At 39.3% G+C, this 12,501-nt stretch overlaps 1 protein-coding gene across 1 annotated transcript in view; it reads left to right on the top strand.

Moving 5' to 3' along the window:
* vwa8 (von Willebrand factor A domain containing 8) overlaps positions 1-12,097 on the top strand; it is a 159,644-nt gene extending 147,547 nt beyond the window's left edge. Inside the window, exons 42-45 of the mRNA XM_067443330.1 lie at positions 580-738; positions 7,876-7,974; positions 10,507-10,745; positions 11,508-12,097. Of these exons, the coding sequence (XP_067299431.1) occupies positions 580-738; positions 7,876-7,974; positions 10,507-10,745; positions 11,508-11,616 (606 nt within the window). The 3' untranslated portion in view covers positions 11,617-12,097. The remainder of the gene's footprint in view (positions 1-579; positions 739-7,875; positions 7,975-10,506; positions 10,746-11,507) is intronic.
* Positions 12,098-12,501: the final 404 nt, after the last annotated feature.

The raw sequence follows: 12,501 nt of genomic DNA, 5'->3' as shown, positions 1-12,501 counted from the left end.
GTGATAAATAACACTTGGTTGTTATCCCCATGTTGGTCACTATGAAAAGAAGAGTACATTCTTCTAGATTTCCCATTTTTCATTTTACAGAAAATAAAGGCATGCAGGTTTGAAAGGACACAAAGTAAATAAATCATGTCTATGTTCAAAAATGTAAAATATAACTGCATTCTTGTTAGATTTCCTGATGTTGGACTAAAATTTGTCTTCCTTCTATCTATTCATATTGTTTCTTTTACTGGTATCCTTGAATTCCAGTTTAGCAGACACTCAAGACAGAGCAAGAAGGTCACACTGTTTCCCATCAGCGCATATTTAAAATCATTCTGAATTTATTGCAATAAACTTTACTGAGTGCTTAGAGTGGTGCCTTTATATATTATGTGACTCCTGTATAATCCATTAAAGACCAAACTGTCCATAAAGCCTTTCAGAAGAGGGGTCTGGGCAAACAGAACACTACAATTAAAGAACCACATAGTAACTCTATTAAATGATTTTCCTAATTAAATATCTGTCTGGTCATATGAGACTGGATGTGTGGATGACTTATGTGTTTTTCCTTTGGTCTGGCTGCAGTTGGGGTCTCCGCAGCAGAAGCCGAAGCGTTTACGTCTGCTAGCAGACGTCTCTGGCAGCATGTATCGCTTTAATGGCGTCGACGGCCGTCTGGAGCGCTCCATGGAGGCCGTGTGTATGGTGATGGAGGCTCTGGAGAGCTACGAGCACAAGTTTAAGGTGAGATTTGACAGTCTACCATCAGCTCTGTTCCAAAACATAGTAAGCTCTTTGTGTAGTGTTTACACTGTTCCAAAGTATGCAGCATAAGTTTACCTTATTTTGACCAAATTCAGCACCATATTATGGCGAAGGCAGTTCCCTAATGCATTTTTCCAACTTGTGAAAGAAAAAGAAAAACATCCAAGATGGCTGACAAAGGCTGGCTGATTCTAAAATAAAACTACTGTTCAAAAATTTGAAGTCAATCATTATTAATCATGATTAAAGTTACAGAAGTTTCTGTCTTTTGTCATTAGATTAACATTGAGGACAAAGTCAGCAATACGTTTAATAGGCTGCTATCACTTTAAGAGCTGTTCGTATCCAAATTACTGTTACACACGCCCTTTCTTTTCAACTGTTTACATTCACTTAAGACATAATCGACTATGTTTTACAAGGATAATTTTGGATTTTAATTATAATTTCTAACTTTCCTGGAACGCTCAGTTTTTATGGGCATGCCGCACTAAAGACTTAAAAGTAAACGGCAAAATTTGCATATTTAATGGTGAGTACACGCAAGGATTTGTTTTGAAAGCGCGTGGAGAAATGGCAACCGGGAAGATTCATCCCACAGGGCTCACAAAATGTCTGTAACCGCAAACCATGCATCTCTTACACACACGCACACACAAGCCTCACTGCAGAGTCAGACGAATCAAAGCATGATCAAAACTTCCGAGATTGTATTTTTCCTTCAAATATCAAGTCAAGAGAGTGAACAACACACTTGGTAGACCGTCTGGATAACACATACCCCATACACATATTGCGAGCCCTGGCCCATACATGTGACAGAATGCTAAGTTATGTTCAGTTAGACATACAATTAATCAATGGATATCAAACGATTTGTAACAATGCAGTACTTACATCAAAAAAATTATATTTACTCACACAGGTGTGTTGCTTCATTCGTTCATGTAATCTCATTCTGTCTGCAAATACAGTCTCTTGTTTACAAATGAATCCGTGGTGAAATGAAGGAACAAGTGTGCAATGTGTTCCCCACATGAGCTGGATATTCATTAAAGTTCATCCATGCATTCATAATATTGGAATCCGAATGAAGTTTATGCAGCATGTTTATTGCTTGGAAGTTCGATCAGGTTTAGCTCCACGTAGCCCGATGTTATTTATGTCAGTCACGAGCCAGTGGGCGGCGCTACAGCTTCTGTTGAGGTGGTGTTCACCACACTCTGACGTCACAGCCTGTCACATTCAGAGATCTCTCGTTTTCTGGGCATTGGTGTCTATAAAAGCTGTTCTTTGACTAACAAGGAAGTTTTCAGCTCTGAAACGTACAAGATATTCTTATATTACCATGACCTTTTATATATAAAAAGCTGAAGGGAAAGTTGATTTCTCGATCTGTGACCCCTGCAATATTTGTTTATAGAAATATATTCATTTAATATTCTGTTAATTCAATAAATTTACTTCATAGATATCCCTCTCTGATATAGCCATTGTGCTCTGTTTGTTCTGTTGTCAGTGTTTCTTTGTCTGGACAAAGTTGGATTATTTTCCTGTTAACACTGTTAAGCTGCTTTGAAACAATCGGAATTGTAAAAAGTGCTATATAAATAAAGTTGACTTGACTTGGCTTGGCTTGACACAAACACTGTACTGAACACAATGCGTGGTATCGGAGCATTATTTTTATTATCACTATATTAGAACTCTGTGGTCAGCTTACACCAAAAGGAGGTGGCCTTCAATGAATAATTTTGATTTATTTTGAGTTTCTGTAAACTGTGCAGTATCCTTGAAAAAAAAAGACTAGGCTAGAACTAACACCAATATAGCTTAGTCATTTATACGTTTCCATGTCAATCAGAATGCTGCCTATGTAGAAAACAAGATGGCCCACTAGATTTTTGGACAGTGCCTTTCATTTGAAATCCCAGTGAGTATAATTTTGACGTAAACTTGGTGTAAGCTGACCACAGAGTTCAAATATAATCTCTACACGTTGATGTATCTCAGTATTTTCACCACAGTCTTTTTTGGGGGTTTTTTTGTAGCTCAATAAAATAGCTAAATCTGTTTACAAAACAACACATCCAGGCAACACACCATGGAAACAGTGAGTGAAAACTATCAACCGATCTGATGAGTAATAGGGATCTCCCCACCGCACATGCTGACACACTGTTATTCAGGTTGCCATGGCAAAAAGGATGATGTGATGTGTCCCCAGAAGCTGCCACATACTCGGTTGCCATAGAGACAGTCATGCTGGTTTAGGTTGATTAGTGGTTAGCAGCTCTCTGGGAGGCCTCTGCCTCTCAATCTCTCTTTTTCACTTAATGTTGATCTTTTTCCTCCGTCCATCACTCTGTCTCTGTTCATCTGAGCTGCTGGCAGATGCTTTGGAGGCAGTGAATCACGGCCCTTGTTGAGAGATGCTCGTAGATTTGTAGCGCCTGCACAAAAGACGATCTGTTATCTTCATCCCGGGGATTTTGGGGGAGGAAAGCAGCGGAAGATATGCAGCTGTGGGTGTCAATGGCTCACATTATCCCGTTCTGCTCTAATGGGCATCAACACTTTAAATGTGTGAGGTCAGATCTAAGGCTGGATGATATAAATATAGATAATATGTAAGATTTGTAAAATTAGATCCAGTGCAGTACTTTGGTTGGACATGTAGTGTTCCAGGAGTCCTGGGGACGTATGTTTAAAGCCACTCAGAGTAACATTTTAGTCAAAAAAAATTATTTCTACTCGTATTCCTAGATTTAAGAATAAGTGTGATTCATAAAGGTTCCTAAGTGTTAAAACTAGGTCTCAGCTCCTAAATTATTTAAGAGATGCTGAAGAGTTAAGTGTAGATTTAAGAGTATCAAGATGGCAGCAGAGAGGAGAAGACCACACACTTTCCAACGAATTTTTTTTTTTTCATTTATCCTTTATTTATCCAGGAGATAATCCCATTGAGATATAAATCTGTTCTACCAGGGAGTCCTGGCCAAAATGGCAGCACAAAGCAATCACAACAAAACTAAATAAATCCAAAACGCACACTAAACGAAAAACACTTCTGTCCAGCGCTCATACAATTACAGTTCTTAACAATGACTAAAAATATTAATAAACATTATATATATAACATTAATTATATAAAATATAGCAATATTGTGTCATTGACCACACCAAACATAGTAGTGTCCAAAAGTGATGTGCAGAGGGTTTTTTTTGTTGTTGTTCTTTTCTCTTTTTTTAAAGGGATAGTTCACTTTAAATGAAAATTGTCATCCTTTACTCACCCTCAAGTTGTTTCAAACCTGTATGAATTTCTTTCTTCAGCTGAACACAAGGGAAGATATTTTGAAGACTGTCAGTAACCAAACAGTTAACTGGAGCCATTGACTTCCATAGTATTTTTCCTACTATGGAAGTCAACGGCAGGGTGTGCGCGCGTGACTAGAGCGAGCGAGGAAATGCACGCCCATAAACACTCTCTCAGGTGCAGATCCACTCGTCCGTGAACACTTATGTCGTTATAGTCCGCTCCGCGCTCCACTTTATTCCTATGGGTGACATCAAGCGACTTCAATGCTTCAGCACAGCATTCCGGGAAGGCAGCGCTGCATTTGAACCGATTTGAACGCAGAAATGACGGGAAGCTTCACAACATCGCGGAATCATCGCATGATTCACCAAATCATACCAAAGAAGTGTGTTTTTGACGGAGCGGGCCCAGCGATAAAGGTTCGGTCCTGCTTTGGAAGCAGCCGTTGAGTAAAACTGCTTCAAATGTCTGTTGTTGGCTACTGTCGCGTGAGTAAACATCAGTAAACGACACGATCGCGTGCTTCGTCATTCAAATGCGCTAACGTTACTCCATTGTTGTTCTATGTATAACGTTACACTAGTCTGACGTGCAAAACCGTTTTGCTTGCTACTGCTAAGGTTTAGTCGCATACAATAGTACATAAACCAAATCATGTCCTCATAAACTGCGAGTAAACACACACAAATGTTGACAGGCCACTAAATACAGTATAGCACAGAGACGGACGTCCTGCTGTTGTTGCTTCCCCTGTTCAATTTTATTTCAGCCTCCGGATCTGATTCTGGATCATATCTGTATTAGTTGAATCTGATCGATAGCCATGGGTTTCTCAATCTCCACGCTTGAGGACGTCACCGCTTTGTACGCACTTGTCATTCTTTAGCTCCGCCCACACGATATGCCTCCAGGCACTCGTTTTTTTCCGGAAAGACTCGGTACAGCCCATATTTCTTTTATAAATATAATAAAGCTAAAGACTTTTCGGAGATATGAAGGATGCAATACTACTCTATAGGTACTCAAGATACGTAGTTGGAACCCCTAAAAGGTTCACTGCAAAAAATGCTTTTCTTACTTAGTATTTTTTTCTTGTTTCTAGTCCAAACATCTAAACATTCTTAAAACAAGAAGTATTTACTAGACAAGCAAAAGTAATTGTCTAATTTTGGGGAAAAATAACTCAAAAAGAGTTTTTGCTACGATAAGATATGCATTTTTTTCTTTGATAAGAAATGCATTTTTTTTTTGTTCTATATAGAACCCATTTTAAGTGCCAAAAGGGTTCTTTCTTGTCATTATAGAACCCTTTTAGCATAAAAGGGTCTTTGGAGTATACTCAACTATACTTCTATATATAATCTTTTAAGGCTTCCAAATACGTAGCACCGATAGAACCTTTTCTTCTAAGAGTGTGGGTAAAGGATGACAGAATTTTCATTTTAAAGTGAACTATCCCTTTAAATGACCCTACAAGTTTGCTTAAATATGTGAAAAAGATATTTATATCTATATATTTGTAAATATTTTAAAATGTGAGTGAAGAGCAAAAAAACACTAAACTTAGTGAAGGTATATCCAAGGGGGTAATCCAGCACCCGGAAAACGTACCTTCCATAGGGGCGGCCATTGCTAACCAAGCCATCACCTGCTGTTAGCATCCCATTGACTCCCATTCATTTTGGCGTCCCTTTGACAGCGAATAACTTTATATCTGAGGTATTTAAAGACCTCATTTGTCCATTGTTTATTTCTAAAGAAACACGACAATGTATAAGAGGCTCCATACATCACATTGTATCTTACACTATCGCGTTTTTGTAAAAATAGGCTAACGATTGCGTCATAACCATGCAACTCTGTCGCACAGTAGAGAAATGACCATATAGAAGACAGTAGGAGAAGCTCGCAGGCACGTACTTCTCAAGCTCTCCATTTCTCATGCGCGTAAATTGAACTTCTCATGCTCTCCATCTCTGCAAGATTCAGTGATTCAGATTTCACTTTACACAACTACTAGAAGACTTACAACTGTCAGACAGGTTGCTCACGTCACGTCTGCGTCGTGAAGCTCAGTCTGAGGCTGCGCAGTTCGCTCAGCCATTAGGAAGTCAGTGCTTCTAATTGACTTCACTTTTCTCTGTTGAAGTCTATGATATGAAGTCTCCGCTGTGTCCATTTCTTTTACTGTCTATGGGTATATCTGACAAAATGATTTGACAAAAAAAGCAAACTAAAGCTACAGCATTTACTACAACATAATAAGTTAATATTTCACTGGTACTCTCTTGTTTTTGCATGTGTTCATGTTGCATGTACTTTCTTTGTATCACAATTTGGCATGTTTCATTGTGTAACTAAAACACTGTGTGTGTGTGTGTGTGTGTGTGTGTGTGTGTGTGTGTGTGTGTGGTGTGTGTGTGTGTGTGTGTGTGTGTGTGTGTGTGTGTGTGTGTGTGTGTGTGTGTGTGTGTGTGTGTGTGTGTGTGTGTGTGTGTGTGTGTGTGAGAGATTGTGAGAGTGTGAGAGAGTGTGAGTGCGTGCGTGCGCGTGCGTGCACGTGCGTGCGCGTGCGCGTGCGTGCGTGTGCGTGTGTGTGTGTGTGTGTGTGTGTGTGAGAGAGTGTCAGAGAGTGTGAGTGCCAGACTTTATGGCCCCACCTTGGCTGTCAAGTGAACTGTTTGCTCATCTAGCAAGCCTGTCATATATGTGTTTCTCTCTGACACTTGCATAATTTACATTACATAAAATGCGCCTGATAACTCTTCCACCTGTGATCTCAAGGCAGGTGTCACACACATTCTCATTTGTCCTTTGACCCTCTCAGCTCTGCAGGTTACACATTGGTTACACAGGATGGTTTCTTAACCAATCGTACTCAATATGTTAAAGAAAATAATACACTTTTTGATGTCAAATCTATTAGTATTAGTGCCCCTCAAGGTTGCGTATGTTCTCCCATTTTTCAATCTATATACAAATAAGCATGTCCGAATCCACTTTTGCTAGTTTAATGATGGAAAAAATGGTCAGTAATGGTCAATGACACAGTCGTTTTCAGTTGCCTCAAAATATCAATGTGCCAACAATGCACCTGAACACACCTCGTTTTCAGACCAGCACGCCTCATGGGCGAACAGATGGGCGCGAGTGGTATGGCATGGCAGTCTTTCATGCCAAAATCACAGCTTGTGTACTACTGCAGCTTTCAGTGAATAAAGGACAATAAAGTATACTCTCACTCTAACATTAGTCTGTGTCCCCTTGGTCTCATGTAGCCAAAGCTTTTGAAAATGAAAGTCTGGTCCACATTGATGCTTTTTCTGGCCAAGAATCTTGGTAGACAGATCAAAACCAGTGCATTCTGACTCCCTGAAAATGTGTGCAAAATCAGCCAGTCAAATCTGTACTATACAACCACCCTAAAGTATACTGAAGATATATAGACGTAATGGAATATGATGTATTTCAGACTGTCAGTGCCGTCAACTGTTGCATTGTTGGCAAAGACACTTGATTCACTGTTGAGCAGGATAAGATTTTTTTATTAAACTTCCTTTGATTGACTATTCATGAGTGTAACTATAAATAGCATAATATTTGTCAGTATATCTGACTTAAATAAACATAATCTTGTGTCTTTTTGTTTAGTCTTACATTATTGAGGTACACTTCTAAAAATCTTTTCTTGAAGTCTGTTTATTCCAGTATTGGACATATCATCGTTTGTCTGCTTGTTATTTTCCTGGCAGCGTGGACTTAACCCTTCTCCTTCTTCCTGTTTTTTCCTCTAGTATGATATTATGGGGCACTCCGGAGACGGTTTTGACATAGAACTGGTCAGATGTGACAAAGTGCCCAAGAACAACAAGGAGAGGCTGAAGGTTTTAAAGGTACAGTAATGCCTCTGTAATGCGAGTGTGACCTCATTTCCTTTTTTTGTTTTGAAGTCTATGCTCTTATGAATTCACTTGTGCTGACGTAGTAGCCAGCGTTTCTCCTAGAATTCCTCCTATTGTCTTATGTGACCACATCAGGAAGAAAATCAAACATAAATTCTCAGACATGAGACTGCAGGGATGGTCGCTGAGATTCACTGACGCACGACTGCAGCCAGATCGGGGCCTTCAAAAATGAAACAATCGCCTTTATTTACAAAGCAAAGTACTAGTTATATTTCAGCCCCTGGTGTTTAAAACCATTGGCTAATTTACACTGAAAACACAGGTCTACACTTAATACAAAAAGTTTTCCAAGATTTGAAAATAATGTTGCCCACACAGAAAATAGCTGCAGAAGCAGAACAGTAGTGACACTACACAAACACAGGCAAGTCGACACAAGCACAGTAAAAGTGTCATCCTTGTCCAGTGTCTGCACTATTTCTTTCCAGAATGAGCGCAATAAAAAATGTCTTCGTACTCTTTTAAACCAGAGTGACAAGTATCTCTTAAAGGTTTAATTCACCCAAAAATAAAATTCTGTCATTAATTACTCACCCTCATGTTGTTCCAAACCCGTAAGACCTTCGTTCATCTTCGGAACACAAATGAAGATATTTTTGAAATCTGAGAGCGCTCCGACCCCTCTGCTGTTCTCGTCACGTCATAAAATTAAGGTTGAACCCCTGTAGTCATATGAACTATTTTAACAATGCCTTTACTACCTTGAAAGTGTTAATTAAGGGCGTTTTCACACCTGAAAGTCCGCACAAAGGTCCGAACCAAAGTTTGTGTTTGGACATTTGGTTCTTTTTGGTTTGCTTTCACATTGCAGTTATCTCAGCGCACCAAAGAACTTTACATGACGCACTGGCGTCCTGTCGTCATCATCTATGTGGGCTGCATCTTAACATTGATTGGTTTGTTAGCGGACGTGCGTCTGACGTCAGTGTGTTGTCAATTCAGCGGCTAACTTTGACAAGAATGAATGAACAGACGCATCGTTGCCAATACTGTTAATATTATGGCATTACTATCTGCAGCACCAACTATACTCGAGGCAAATTCACCAAATGAACGTCCTCGTTATGCAAACTTTTTATCGGCGCCGACATGAAAGGAGAAGCTCCTAGAAGATAGGCTTTTTAGCCAAACAATGTATTTTATTTTATAGTTATGTTTAAATATTATAATGTTATTTTTAAATTTCATCTAGGCTATATTGATTATGAAACGTGCACAGATGTGCAATATATGTCAAAGACATCGAGTCAGAAATAATTTTGAACACTTCATTAAGATTTGTTTGGTAGAAAGCTTTATTTTATATCTTAATTTTAATAAATGTTTCATCGTTTGCCTGAATTTAATAAATAAGCTTAAATAAATAATATAAAATCCCGTGACGGAGTGATCATTTGCGTTGCACATGAACTGGAGCGGTCTCATAAATAAACCGAAACTCAGGGTGCTTTCACACCTACCTTGTTTGGTCCGGATTTTCGGACTTTTCAGTTTGGTTCGAACCAAAATTACAGGTGTGAAACCTCCCTAAATAGCTGTCTATGGAGGGGTCAGAAAGCTCTCGGTTGTGTTCCGAAGATCAACGGGTTTGGAACGACATGAGGGTGAGTAATTCATAACAGCATTTCAATTTTTTGGGTGAACTAACACTTTAATTCCTCCCACACTAGCGCACATAAACACAGCATCTGTTAATGTTCTGCCTCTGTTTAAAATAATAATTTCATTATAGAATGGGCAAAACAGATTTGAAGAAATGAGAGTGCAGTTGAAAAAAATCAGGCTGTGTGCATAACATGCCGCTGATGAAATTGACATCTTACACTGTATGCGTAGCCTTTTGGACACGTAAAAAACGAAGTATTCTTTGGGCTGTGGGCATTAGGAAATCACTAACCACTGTCTCTGTGTTGTTGTTGTTTTTTTTTTTTTTTCTGTATAGTGTTTCCCATTAATTACCTAGGCTCGAACTAATTTCAGAATAAACCGTGTTTAACTGTGACTTTTAATTTTTTCATTTACACTGCAAATAATTTTTACTATGTTCAATTTGGACTGCAAAAAGGGCTTTCAAGCTCTTAAATTTTAACTTCAAAGTGTACCTGACTTTTCGATTTAACTTTCAAATATATTTCTTCCACCAAGGCATGTCCCTGGACCCACCATAAGTGACCAAACGTCCACCCCCATAGTCTCACACAATCCTTTGGGAAACACTGCTGTACCTATTTTTCTTGGCTCTGTTTCCCGTTAATCTTTCTAACAATGGCTTCAGACCCTTCCTCCATGTTGTTTATTGAGATGTTGTGAAGAATCCACTCGCATGTGTGAGCTATGTGTGCGTTTACCGCCTTAGGAAGTGCATTAAAACAAACTGTTTAGCATATGGCCTTTTCTTGTCCACTTGGGCTGCTGAATATGCATTATAACCTCTTCTTCTGCTGTACGCTACTGTCCCAGACCATGCACGCCCACTCGCAGTTCTGCATGAGCGGAGACTACACTCTGGAGGGCACCGAACACGCCGTGAAGGAGCTGGCGCGCGAAGAAGCCGACGAGCATTTCGTCATCGTGTTGAGCGACGCCAACCTGGAGCGCTACGGGATCAGCCCCGACCGGTTCGCACGTGCCCTCACCAGTAACCCGCAGGTCAATGCCTTCGCCATCTTCATCGGTTCCCTAGGAGACCAGGCGGACAGGTGAGGGTCAATGTCCCACAGCAGGTTGTGTGTTAAACGTTAGCGTGCTTGGTTAAAGGTTAAGCCTAGATTAGAACCGGAAAGCTGCCGTGCAGTGAAACCTTTGAGTGAAAGTCAGTCTCTAAAGTTCTCTAAAAAAACAAGGCCCATTTCAGCACTAATTGCAGTGCAAAGTCTCAAACGTTTAGGGCGGCTCTATAAACCATAATGGGTTTGAATTGTAATTAACATTCCCTTTCTAGAGCCGTGTCAATGCTTTGCTGTGGTCTGTGTGATTTGTACGGCTCTTCTCAAATAAAAGACGGGAGTCTATAGACTCATGTTCAGCTCTCTTTAATGCATTGTTCATGTTTTTTGAAGGATTTTGCGGGTCTTGACTCACAGAGGGCACATAAGGAGAGCTTAAAGGCATGCGGAAGGCGCCGCCGTGGTGGTCGGACACGTCCCATATAGGCTGTCTTTTCATGGCCTCCGTGATTTAAAGAGCAGTCCTCTCTGAACATGTGCCTTCTTTTTAAAGGGACTAAATGACAGTAATGAATGATTAGTGAGGAGGGAAGGGCGGCTGCTAAGTAAAAGGACATGGGCGACACTTTGCTTTCAGTCCCTCTTAACCAACAGGCTTTTCCCAAGACCCTGTATCTTATCAAAGCCCCTCCATGAATGACAGCCATTGTCCCTCCTATGGAGGATAGGAAAAGCTCATTTGCATTGCTAATGTTTGATGTGGGGGGCTCTTTTCTCTTTCTCTCCGACATCCAGGCTCCAGAGGACTCTGCCGGCCGGACGATCTTTTGTCGCCATGGACACCAAGCAGATCCCTCAAATCCTTCAGCAGATTTTCACCTCCACCATGCTGTCCAGTGCCTAGAGACCTCTAGCTGGGTGTTCGCAGCAAACCTGCCACGTCACCAATGACACGCAGTGATCTCTGCGTCCAGGCGTAACAGGTCAAATCTCATGAAAACATGCTACGGGGATACATGTCACTGGAAAATCGAAATAAATAAGGCATTCTATATTTTTTTTATTTGCACACATTTTCTCCCCGAATTCTCATTAACATTCATTCTTGTAGTGTAATACAATTGATATTAATATATTATAAGATGATATGTTGTACTGATGTTCGTTGTAATAGAATTTTGGAATTACAAAAAAACTTTTAGGCGTAAAATTTACATTAAAACAGTAAAAAAAAAACAGTTTAAATAAAATATTACTGATGTTCATATATGCTGATAAAAAGAAAAATGCTTATCCGCATTGAGAATAAATAATAATTATATTAAATTATATTAAGAATAAATAACATTTATTCTCAAGAGTAAAATGTCCATAAAAACACTGACATTCATGTATGCTGATTTATATATATATATATATATATATATATATATATATATATATATATATATATATATATATATATATATATATATATATGAACTTTTTTTGTAAAATGTAACAAATGAAGTGGTAGTGAGAATTTGGGGAGATATGTATAATTGTCATAAAATGGTTGTTTGTTTTGTTTAAAATCGAAACTTTTAAAATGTAAGCAAAATGTAATAATTTCAAAATCATTTTTTGTGACCTGTACATGTCAGTTTCTATGTGGATCCTCTGGTTTTGGTCTGTTTTCACCCGAAATGGGTCTTCTTTTTCTGAAATTTCTTCACAATCTCTACAATCAAAACCAGAGACCTGTGTGCTCTCAATACACCCTCAGTCATAAGCGCCATATCTTTATGAA

This window comes from Pseudorasbora parva, chromosome 5 (assembly GCF_024679245.1).
Source record: "Pseudorasbora parva isolate DD20220531a chromosome 5, ASM2467924v1, whole genome shotgun sequence".
NCBI lineage: Eukaryota > Metazoa > Chordata > Actinopteri > Cypriniformes > Gobionidae > Pseudorasbora > Pseudorasbora parva.
Note: the sequence above shows the minus strand (reverse complement) of the source record. Positions and strands in the feature narration are given on the sequence as shown.